The following is an 11,465-nucleotide window of genomic DNA, read 5'->3' as shown; positions in this document are numbered from 1 at the left end:
AGATTTATCTTGCTTGCTTGAGTTCTATACACGGATGATCTAATCGGTTGATCAAACTATTGCTCATTTTCTAGGTTTAATAACCACGCTTGTTGTTTTCTTTTTATTTTTGTTTTTCCTACACTTTTTTTTATTTGTAACCAAGTGTGAAATGATAATATGTAAATCTAATATGAGAGTGGCCATTTCTAGAAGTAAGAATATATTGTTCTGGGAATATTTATATTTCGATTAATGTATGTGACGGATAATTAGATGGATAAATAAAAAAAAACAGAGGATTAAATTCGAAGCCGAAGGTATATATCTTGCAAATAATTATGTATGATTCGAATCCAGACATATACCCATACTCGCACAGGTCCACCTCGACCTCCTTTCTTCTCTCGAGCACCCAAAGGGTGAAAGGAACAGAAAAAGAACGAGTAGGGAAAGTAAGATTCTTGATTCGGAATCAGCCCCCAAAGAGATCTGGGTAACATGATAGAGAGAAAAAAGGAAAATTCCAGCTGAACCTGCACAGGTTCTTTGGATCAATCTATTTCCTGGAGCCAACCACTGGTTTCATAAAGATGAGTATCATCAAATTAGTGTCGACGACGACGGTGAACATAATCTAACGCTTGCGTTCTGCGCGCCATTTATACACGGGTCTACTCGTGGGTTGAACAATTTCATCTTCACGAAGTCTACGCTTTCTGCCAGATTTCTGCAGCATGAAAGACAGAATACACCTTAGTTGCTCCAAGTAATTTAAGTTAATGACCTGCATGCACCTTATTCCTAAATGAGAATACAAGAATCAGTAACCTGCAATTCCTTTTGCAAGGCCATATCGGAGTAGAGCTTTTCCAGGTTTTGAACCCTTTTCTGCCTTGCTTCCAGTTCTCTGTAAGATGCAGCTGTTTTCCTGGGAATGAGAGAGCCGTAAACATCAGAAAAGCTAAGGTAAAGCATCATACATATTAAAGCACCATGACATAGAATGACAAGCACCAGATGCCAAAATAAAAAAAAGAAAAGTTTTACGAAAATAAAAGAACAAATTAGATCACCCAAAGAGAACTGAAAGAAAAGTAATGAAGAAAAGGAAAGGATGGGTTAATTCCGATAGTGTCTAGTTAAAAATTTACTTCTGGCACTCACACGAGACGTATAGGCTTCATGTAAGTTTGCTGGCAAAAGGTGTAAGATCATAATATGTAAGTTTTAAATGTCATCAAAACTTAAGTTATATATAATATTACAATAAAATAAACTATATATAAATATAGGATGATAAAATATACAAGAACAAAGATGTAATTTTATGATTATTCGGGATCAGCTACATAGATCTTTCATCACCACTAAGCATAAAATAAAGCAAAATACAAAAGATAACCCTACATATAAAAAAATCTATATTTTATAAGTGATATATATTTACGTTATCATTGATGACATGAGAATAATATCGTGCTCCAGTTAGGAGAGCTACCATATTACTCCATTTGCATGGAACAAAGGAATTGAATTGTTCTTGCAGGTGCAAGGCCCAACCACATATACAGACTACCAAACAACAGCAACACCACCCCAACTTGTAGGCAAGTGATTGCCTACAACTATATTTGCAGGCATGTATAGCAGTGGGAAACCAAACGCCCCCCCCCTCAACAAAAAAACCTTCCAACAAACAACACCCCCTGGTTTGAGAGTTCAAAAGGATTTTAAACAATAAATATAACCCAATACTTCATCTGGATGGATGACTTCGATTACTAATGACTAGTAATAAACAAACTTAATATCCAGAAAACATCATTGAATATTTATGAGCATAAATGGAAACTCATCAGAAAATCCAATATCAAATTTCACTTACTTTTTTATACGACCTGGAACCTTTACAGAAGTAAGTGAATCCTTCTTTTCCAATTGTCTAGATTGTATTTCTTTGACTTCTTCTCTGTTGCATAATGAGGGGTGAAGCAAAATTTTAGAATAAATATAAGATAGAAACAAAAGACCAACTATAAAGAGAAAACTATACGTTATTGGTAAAATAAGATATAGAAACCACATGAATTATATAGAAAAAACAATACATTCTTTAACTGGAAAAAACCAAAGCTTGTGAACATACATTACAAATTATAATGATGACAACTAATCATATTAATTCTGTACACTTCATAGCAGAACTCCCCTTATTACCAAGAGGATAAACAATTATGTACCTTAGTTTAGGCCTACTTGTTATTACTGGGCATAACCAATAACTGCCTTGTGACAAGCTAATGAATAACCTATTAACTACCTTTTCCCCAATCAAGGTGGCTCCCAGGTGTCAAATATGTATCAACAATCTTAATCTAGTACTCTATTATATTGTTGCTGAACTTTTATAATTTTAGATTTTACAATTTACCCAAAGGACCATAGTATATTTGCACATTTTTTCTTAAACTTATCTTGTTTGCACTAGCAAAAAAGAATAAATAAATTAATCCATATCTAATCTCATATCAGGTAGAGAATTGGAGAACCAAGACCTTATAAAAGCCTCAAGCCTCATTTCCTCGACACCCCAAAAAGGACAAAGACATGTAGGACGTAGCTCAGATAGGATAACACCTTGTGGGCACCCAAGCCCGAGTAGGTGATGGCCTGGTGAAGGATCTCATTGAATGATGGCTCATCCAAGCTGGAGAAACCTTGATGCGTCCCCAAACAAGGGCTCTGATGAGGCAACATTTAAAGCCAAATAGGTAAAAGAGTTGGAGAGCCAGGGTCATAAAAACCCCCAACACTCCTCCCCTTGATGCGCCTTTTGAGGCGGGCCATTAGGACTCATCAACTATACATTGCAATATAACTCCAGTACACATGTTTCCTATATTTAAACATCAAAGTTAAAGGCTAAATATATATCACATATTTGTCCAGTTGTCATTGATTGAAACAAGCAGGATGCTAGACTATCATATCAAATAACTTCTACATGGGTTGACCAAATGTTCTTTTATCTTGCCACTGATCCACAAGGGCCACAGGATGCTAGTAATTTAGTTATATTTCATGAGAACATAAAAGAAAAAACAACTTACTGGCAAGCAAGTGATGTAGTTATATTAGGCAAAATCAAGAAATCCCAATGATGTCAACTAGATGGCTTATTATATGAGTAACATAAGATCATAAAGAAAAAGAGCCTTTTCTCTTAACTCATTTCGGCAACCAAGTATTTTGAAAGACCAGATATATACTAAATCATATAGCCCTCGATGCTCTACATGGACAATGATAATCCATCGCCTGCAATTCATGTGAGCTCCTATAATATTCAACACCAAGAAACGGCATGGGCCTCAGGCATACCTATCCTCTGCATAATACACATGCTTGTTCTCAGGCTGATGATCCAGTGTATGAAGGGCAGAATTTAATCTTTCAATTTTCTACAATGAACAAACAATCATAATAAGAAATTGAATGCCCCATAGTACCATCAATCGCTATAGGCAAAATAGAAAGTGATTTAACGATTGAACCTTCTTTTCACTTTGAACTTTCTGAAGAACATATCCAATATCTTGTGTCTTCATCAGCATGAGCTCCTCCGGTGTGTACTTGTTTGCTTCGCTCCTGAAGGACATTGTGTCAGTATTATTATATTAATGAAATCTAGCCAATCAAGGGTTAGATATCGAGGATTACTTGGGTCTATGAATCCCATCAACCATTCGTGTGTTAACCATCTTGAAGTAGAACTCATCTGGATTTCTAGAAGCTGCCTTCTCCCTTAATTTCTGATAGATGCAACACATGAGACCAACACATGAGACCCCAAAGCCACAAATAACACGCGGAGAAAACAAAAGCTTCTCACCCTCAGAGTATCTTCCTTCTGGTGGAATGCCCGTGCTCGCAGGACATAATCCTTATGCTTCTCGAGAAGCCCAAACTTCTTTCTTTGTTGGCTGTCATATGAACGAGCGCAAATTATCGCAATCGTGAGCGTAGGAAAAAGGAAAAGAAAAGAAAACAAAGGAACAATCGAAGAAAGTTCACATACGGCTGAGCTCGCTCTTTGTGAGTCCTTCGAGGGATAGCGTTCCTCAGAGACGACATGGTTGTTCGATTCCTCAGTCCGAGATGATAGAATTACTTGAAGGGCACAAAACGATAAGGGAAGAGGTCCAGCGACGAGCCGTGACCGATCAGGAGATAGGAACGGCACAAAAGTAACCCCTTCTTCCGTCTCCAATCTGAAACTTTGGTTCTGACAGAGATTTTAGCCTGTTCTGCATCCAAAGCCAAAGAGAACCCATAAATGTAAACCCAGAGATCGAAAAGAGATAAAAAAGCGTACCTAAGCGGATGGTGGAGGAAGGGTTGCCGCGCGAACTCCCAAGAGCAGACGACGAGAGAGCCGCAGACGACCGCTTCTTTATTGCCCAAAACCTAATCTGGCGTTCCCAAAAGAGGAGCCCGCACCGTCTGGAAGATGACCGTCCGATTGATGGGCATTAACTAACCCGGCCCGGCCCGGCCCGGACCGGCCTATTGAGCCGTTTCTTTGGTCCAATTATGGTCCGGTTAATTGACAATGTCAACGTACAGGTCAACGCTAGCAAAGAAATTTCGATTAATGTCCTACCTACTATAACACAACTTTTTTCTTCATTTATTCACACATCTGGTTTGTATTTTTAATTTATAATTGAAGAAAAAAGTTTGAATAAATGTATAATTATAGAATATTTAAATGTTCGATAAGCAATAGGTTGACGTAAGTGTTGTTTGGTTAAAATTATATTTTTAAATTTTTATTAAATATTTTATAATCAATTTATTTTTTAATATTAATATTAATATTTTATATTTTATTAATTATTTAAATTAAAAATAATTAAAAATTCCATATGACCCAAATATATAATAAATAAAATTATAACCACACAAAATAAATATAAAATATTTTTAAAAAATAAAATATTAAAATTTCATCTTATAGAAAATATGTATCATATTAGTTTTTCATTGGATCATTTTGATAATTTCATAATTTTTTATAATATCATAAGATAATTTAATTTAAATATATATATATATATTAGCATCCTATAAATATTGATGGATGACAATTTTGTGTCTTCCAACTTAATTTTTGTATAGAAAGAAAGTAAATGTGCATTTATAAATGTCACTTTTAAGTCTTCTTTTATGAGAGATTTGATTCACTTAGTTTTTTTGAACGCGAATTACGTTACTCTATAACAATATTTATTAGTCTCATATTAAAAATAAAAAAATAATTAAGAATTATCGATTTTTTGATAAATATTTTTATTTATTGATATTTGATTTTTTTTATTATTTTCAATTTTTCTCTCCCTTCTCGACAAAAATAGACTATATGAATCCTATATTATCTCAAACTCCAACACAACTCGAGCAAATCTCTTTGACTCCAACTATGATTGATTGACTATTCTTTCAGATTGATACTTTGCTCTTTGCATCGACTTAGATCTTTCGATAACAGCCAAAAAGTAAGGTGTTATTTGGATAGGCGGGTGCAAACTCTGGCATCCTCGTACACCTTACCGGGACGACAGTAGTAGCCCTTATCAGGAGCACAATGGCTGTCCTCGGAGCAGATGCACAGCCCTTCCAATGCGCAACCCTCCCTCACTATCGTCGTCGTCCCCCTCACACCGAGAACCTGATCCGTCCATTCGCTGGAGAACAGTTCTTCCGGATCATAGGCATCCTTCACCCGCAGGAAATCTTGGGCCTTCACGTACTTGTTGATCACCCCATCAAACGCCAAGTTTCTGTTCTTCCCCCAGTGCGGGAGGCCGCCATACTTGAACAGTGCCATCTGCTCTATCTCTTCTAGCACGTCTTCGTGGAGTCTCGGGGCCATCGGATCATGGCTCCTGTAGTAGGTGATGTCAAAGTCTATGGCGTCCTCCTGCTTGCCGAGGTAAGCGGTAGAAGCCTTCACGTAGCGCATCAGGATGCCGTCGTACAGCTCCACGCCGCACAGCGCTTTGGGGTTCATGTCCCTCAGCTTCTGCACGTCAAGGATGAAGTCCTTCGCTTTGGACAAGCCGATGCTGACCGCGGTCTGGTGAAAGAACTCTCCCTTGAGCCTGGAATCCCAAGGGCAAGCGGTGAGGAGAGCGTCGCGTGGGCTACGGATGCAGCTTCCCGAGGATTGAAGCCTGTTCTGGTTGCCGATCACCGGGTAGCCCGTGAACAATAAGCCATCGTTCGTCAGTCCGTAGCCACCGAGCGAGATCACAGATGTGGTGAGCTTGGAGTCCAGGCACTTCCCCAGTGCGTTTCCTTTTGCTTCCAATTTCTCCTCTTCTCGTGCGTTAGAAAGAATCACGGACAGGTTTTATGAGTGCTCTCAGATTGACATGCATGCAAATCTGATCCACGTTCAATTACCTGCCAATCTGTTAACTTCTATTGCTAGGGTTACAGTGGAACGAAACCCTGTAAAGTCGAACAGGCCATTGCCGGAAGCATTGGAGGGGACTCGATCGTCGATGCGGTAGATAACTTTGCTGTGGCCCGGGTACCACGCCATGTCCGCGAACTCGTGCTGGTTGCCGAAAGTGACAGCCATTTCTGCAAGATCTGCGTCGTCGTATTTTGAGAATGTGATGGACCTCTTGAACAGCGGCTGCAAGGCCAGCGTTACCTGACACACGGCACACGACTCACAGCTTCTTTCTTACGTAATCTTGAGCTGCACTCATATCTGATGCAATTCGAGTGAGCCAGCGTACCTGCGAAATAACTCCGAGGACTCCGAGCGAGACCTTTGCCGCTTCCATGTCAGGGTGACCCACCTCCAACTTCCGAACCATGGCGTAGCCCTCTGCGGCCGATGCCGGCGTCACCAACCTGATGCCCACCACGTATTCGTGGACCGCACTCCCGTTCCCCCACGCCGAGCTCCCGTGCGAACCAGTCGACAGCAAGCCGCCGATCGTCAAGCCCCACCAGTAGGGTGTGTAGGGTAGCGCTAACCCGGACGCCGCTGCTGCCTTTATCAGGTCCTCCAGCACCACCCCGCTCTCGACCGTGATCGTCATCGCGGCGACGTCGGTGCTCACGATGTGGTTGAGGTCCCGCGTGCTGATGATGAGGCCGTCACTGCCGCCGGGGCAAGCCAGCTTCGGGATGCTGTGCGCGAATCGTGTGGCGACCTTCATCTTCCTCTTGGAAGCTGCTGCTTCGGCCACGGCCTTGACAAGCTCCGCCTCACTGGTCGGATACGCGACATCGCCAGCCGAGCATACGGATCGATCGGGGAACGCCCCGTAGGCGTTGGTGACGGTGCAGTCGGAAGTGCCTGACGAGCACTGCACCGGATCGGGTGGAGGACTGGAGTTCACGAGATAGATCCATCGGAGGAGGCAGTGCAGCAAGAGACCGGCCCTAACTAGTCTCCTAAACCCTTGCATGATGAACCGAGCTGTGCGAGTACGAAGCAGAGGCTTCCCCTTAAGTAGACGATGGCGTGCACGCAAATTCTATGATGACTACATTAGTGGCGCTTCCACCTCGCATACTGAGAATAGGTGGACGAGGTCCTCCACCGATCCTAACACTGTGCTGTTTTTGGGAACACAGTGCGAGAGAAGACAAAGGATGAGTGCAAGTAGCATCTGCTTTCCATCTGGGTTGACGATTGTTAGAATCATCTTCTCTGAGGTGCGACAAAGTATCTCCTCATAAGGCTTGTGCGGCAAACTATTTGTCGTTCTTAGAACAAGTATGGTTTAGGTCGAATGCCAGTGAGCTCTCCAACTCATATGTTAGAGTGGGTTGGGAGCTTCCCACCGACAAGTTGGATCGCTTTATATCCTTTGTTATGCTGCACTAATATTGTCCAATAGATCTTATTGCTGGATCGTCTTCTTTTCGAGCAACAAACAGCAATGCGCTATAAACGTGGAATAAGGAAACTAATAGAAGCTTGGATTAGAACGCTGACCTCCAAAAGCAGTAGAAGAGAAGCAGCAGATCTAAGAAAGAAAGAGTACAGACTCAGGTGGATGACAAGATCTTTTGGAAGTAGAAGAGAAGTCATACAAGGTTTCTTAAGATCTCTGGGGATTCTAAATCTCCGGACATTACTATTTGATGCTCAAACAACACTCGTTCGCTAGCTTCCATTGAATCATTATGTGCAGGCCGGATTTAATTAGTCTTAATTCCATGGATATGGTTTCGAGCATATCATATTAATGTTCGGGCACTAATTTGTAAGAAGACAACAGATGGGACGAGAATAGAGGCATCGGAGAGCAAGAACAAATCGATTAGCAACGAGCACAGACTCTCACTTGTGTATTAGCTGCCCTATCACTCCGGCCGTAGGGAGAAGAGACAACGGTAGCACAAGCAAACGTGTTTACTGATATGATCCCTATTCTAGTGAAATCATTACATTTACAGGTAATTCTTCGCTCACAACCAACAAATTGAAACCAATTTAATTATCGGAAACACACTCTTACCAGATTCCTTTGTAGGAATCTACTGAAGCGGGTTATGATATGTGTTGGTGTAAACAATTTTAAGCCGTGGCCTGGGGGCCGACATGACTTGGTTCGGGTCCGAATGATGGGGGATCTTCTTGGGACGACCCTTGAGACTGCAGAAAACTGACTGCGGTGGTCCGATCGCGAAGGGGTCATCGTTTCCTCCGAGATGGGGCTCCTCGTTTGGGCGTTTAGTGGGAGGCCTCCGTCTTCGCACCTGCACACAGGTCGGGTTGAGAGAGCTCGGCCCGACCCCTCCGACGATTAAGTTAGTGAATAATCACAATGAGGTTTTTTGATTGTCCTCCCTCCTTTCTTTCTGTTCTTCCTTGAAGCGCGAGGGTTTTTATAGTGAAGGTTATCGTTGCCTGATGTGCCCGCTCGCAGGGAGTAGGATCGTACTTCTGGTAACGTCTTACATCGACGTTAGCGTGGCGTGAAGAATCGAACCTGAGCAAGATGTTAATGTGCCTCGGTTAACGTTCCAGTCCACGTTGACCAGATGTTGTCAGGTTAACAGAGGTGCGAGGCGTCATCTGGGGTAGCTGACATCAACCCGAGTCTTATCGTCATTATTACCCTCATTAATATGTACGATAGCAAATAAGATTTCATTAACTGTACGAAAAAATCTTATTGCTTTGTTGAAGAAAATCTTCCATATTAATATGTATAAATAAGAAAAAACATATCAGGAATACAGCTTCTTCTATCTTTAATTTTTATCTTCTATCTTTTCTATCAACGAGAATTTCTTACTTTATATTTAGAGATATGAGATATGAATATTTCATGTCTTCGAAGTGTTCTAAACATTATAACACTAGAAAAACAAAAAAGTCGGATCAATTGTCCATATCACTTGCCAATCCATTAGACAAACTGAGACTCAACCATCAAATGTATACCTTATTGCTTATATGTATCATCCTCGGAAAAATTGAAACTATAGTGATCTCATTAACCAAACAAAAGAGGCTATTCAAACTTCATTGTAAGGAATAAACCGTCGATATTTCCGCAAGAACGACACTAAATTCTTTTGTTTTGATTCATTATGATCTACACAATTAAATTAAGCTCTCAAGTCTAGAAGTTGGAGAATTTAATTGCACCATTGGCATACTCTTGCCGTTTGTAATTTGAATCTTCTTCATAATACGCAAAGACATGATTATAGAAACACTATAATCCCCTTTAACTCACTTTCACTTGATGGGAATCACTCTCGAGGAGATTTGGGTTAGGAAAAGTTTGACCGGATCCAACTATTGTCAAAGTTGTTAATGGGATTGACTCCAACCATCATTATGTCCAATAATTAATCTAATCTACTTAGATTAATTCTTAAGTTAGGATAACAGTAGTTAATTATTTGTTAAGGTCTAGTAAATTGACCTATTACTCGATCCAATTAAGCTTATTATAATTCGATAATTGAACCAAACTAATTAATTTTCCAAGATAAGTAATATTATCGGTACTTAACTTAAAAAGTCAACAATCCTATGTGTTTTTATCTTAATTTTCTTATATCATCTTAGTTTATCATAACTACTTTTAAGTTAAGTAATATTATCGATACTAAATTAATAGATTCATTATTCAATCTAAAGTACTATTTATCATGATTAACCAATAAATAAAAAATGACAAATCTTTTGCTCGATGCATTCTAAACTTACTGTTATTCCATCCTAAATCACTTCATTAGCTCGTCTTCCATCTCATTTTGAGCTCAAAGCATCTTAGGAGGATTAACCAATACGAATGGAAGTTAGAAATATAGTATTGATGAGTTTGAGTCAAACTAGTCAATGTTAGTATATATAAGATCAAAGACACTAATTCAACCCAAAAGCACAAACTTTAACATTACCGATCAAACTTGTTATATATTGACTCTCTCAATCTTTAGCAATATGAGATTATCCTCTCAATCTCTTTTTTTTTTTTATCTCACACATATGAATAATTTTAACATTTTTCCCTATTCATGTGTTCATTGATTAACTTCCTCTTATCATTTAGGATCGATCCACCTATTATGATGACTCAAACCTTTTTTTTTTTTTTAACTCATCCTAATCAATTTTTATCCACTGGGTCTAATACAATGTTATAAATCTAGTAACGATGAGTTTGAATCAAACAGATCAATTTTAGCATATATCCTCTCAATCTCCTTTTTTTATCTCACACATATAAATAATTTTAACACCTTTCCCTATTCATATGTTAATTGATTGTCTTTCTCTTATCTTTTCCGATGAAAGGATCGATCCACCCATTATGATGACTCAAATCTTTTTTTTTTTTAACTCATTCTAATCAATTTTTATCCTTTCGTTTGATACCATGTTATAAATATAGTAATAATGAGTTTGAATCAAATAGAGTAATTTTAGCATATATATATATATATATATATATATATATAGGCACTAATTTAATCAAAAAAAGATAGATATATATATATACATATATATATATATATACATATATATATATATATATATATACATACATATATATATATATATATATATATATATATGAGATTAATGATATTTAATCTTTAATGATATGAGATTATCCTCTTGATGGATCTCTCATTTATCTCATTGAGTATTAATATTTCTAATAAAAAATATAGAGTTCCTTAGAATAAGAAGCTCATTTTCTAGATTACTATGAGAAGTATCAAGAAGACCTTGGCTTGCATCTTGGTCACATCGATATATTATAATCTAACCTTAGCTCTTATAAATAGGAGACAAATATGTTAATGTATTAAAGCTAAAATTACTTCAATAAAGTTTCTTCTTCTTATCTTCTATTCTTTCCATCAGTCTCAACTATTCACAATGGTTCCTCTAAAACTTTCTTTCAAAAACATCCACATCC

General features: G+C 38.7%; 2 protein-coding genes across 3 annotated transcripts; both read right to left on the bottom strand.

Moving 5' to 3' along the window:
- Window positions 1-281: 281 nt before the first annotated feature.
- LOC135635435 (probable U3 small nucleolar RNA-associated protein 11) lies at window positions 282-4,475 on the bottom strand. 2 transcript variants are annotated; one of them, XM_065146484.1, is made up of 9 exons: window positions 4,358-4,475; window positions 4,061-4,284; window positions 3,875-3,965; window positions 3,703-3,794; window positions 3,537-3,630; window positions 3,364-3,443; window positions 1,868-1,951; window positions 811-910; window positions 282-709 (listed from the first exon to the last, which is right to left on the bottom strand). In XM_065146484.1, exons 2-9 carry the CDS (start codon window positions 4,114-4,116, stop codon window positions 617-619), a joined length of 690 nt encoding a protein of 229 aa, XP_065002556.1. In that variant the 5' UTR covers window positions 4,117-4,284; window positions 4,358-4,475; the 3' UTR covers window positions 282-616. The 2 variants fall into 2 exon arrangements, with proteins under 2 accessions (XP_065002556.1, XP_065002557.1); XM_065146485.1 differs by having other exon boundaries at window positions 4,061-4,289; window positions 4,358-4,470.
- Window positions 4,476-5,427: 952 nt separating this feature from the next.
- LOC135635287 (probable L-gulonolactone oxidase 6) lies at window positions 5,428-7,482 on the bottom strand. Its single transcript, XM_065146265.1, has 3 exons — window positions 6,795-7,482; window positions 6,451-6,706; window positions 5,428-6,363 (listed from the first exon to the last, which is right to left on the bottom strand). Exons 1-3 carry the CDS (start codon window positions 7,473-7,475, stop codon window positions 5,549-5,551), a joined length of 1,752 nt encoding a protein of 583 aa, XP_065002337.1. The 5' UTR covers window positions 7,476-7,482; the 3' UTR covers window positions 5,428-5,548.
- Between the last annotated feature and the right edge of the window lie 3,983 nt (window positions 7,483-11,465).

The sequence above is a fragment of the Musa acuminata genome, chromosome BXJ3-4, assembly GCF_036884655.1.
Source record: "Musa acuminata AAA Group cultivar baxijiao chromosome BXJ3-4, Cavendish_Baxijiao_AAA, whole genome shotgun sequence".
Lineage (NCBI taxonomy): Eukaryota > Viridiplantae > Streptophyta > Magnoliopsida > Zingiberales > Musaceae > Musa > Musa acuminata.
The sequence above is the reverse complement of the archived record's forward strand: the minus strand, read 5'-3'. Positions and strand labels throughout refer to the sequence as shown.

Bases quoted from the DNA above. Each gene is read 5' to 3' on its own strand.
- LOC135635435 (XM_065146484.1), bottom strand. From the start codon at position 4,116: ATGTCGTCTCTGAGGAACGCTATCCCTCGAAGGACTCACAAAGAGCGA. The intron at 3,444-3,536 runs GTTCAATCGTTA...TGTTCATTGTAG, and splicing joins AAGTTCAAAGTGAAAAGAAG to AAAATTGAAAGATTAAATTC. The intron at 911-1,867 runs GTAAGTGAAATT...TCTCATTCCCAG, and splicing joins GTTCCAGGTCGTATAAAAAA to GAAAACAGCTGCATCTTACA.
- LOC135635287 (XM_065146265.1), bottom strand. From the start codon at position 7,475: ATGCAAGGGTTTAGGAGACTAGTTAGGGCCGGTCTCTTGCTGCACTGC. The intron at 6,707-6,794 runs GTACGCTGGCTC...GCCGTGTGTCAG, and splicing joins TCCTCGGAGTTATTTCGCAG to GTAACGCTGGCCTTGCAGCC. The intron at 6,364-6,450 runs GTAATTGAACGT...ACGCACGAGAAG, and splicing joins AGAAGTTAACAGATTGGCAG to AGGAGAAATTGGAAGCAAAA.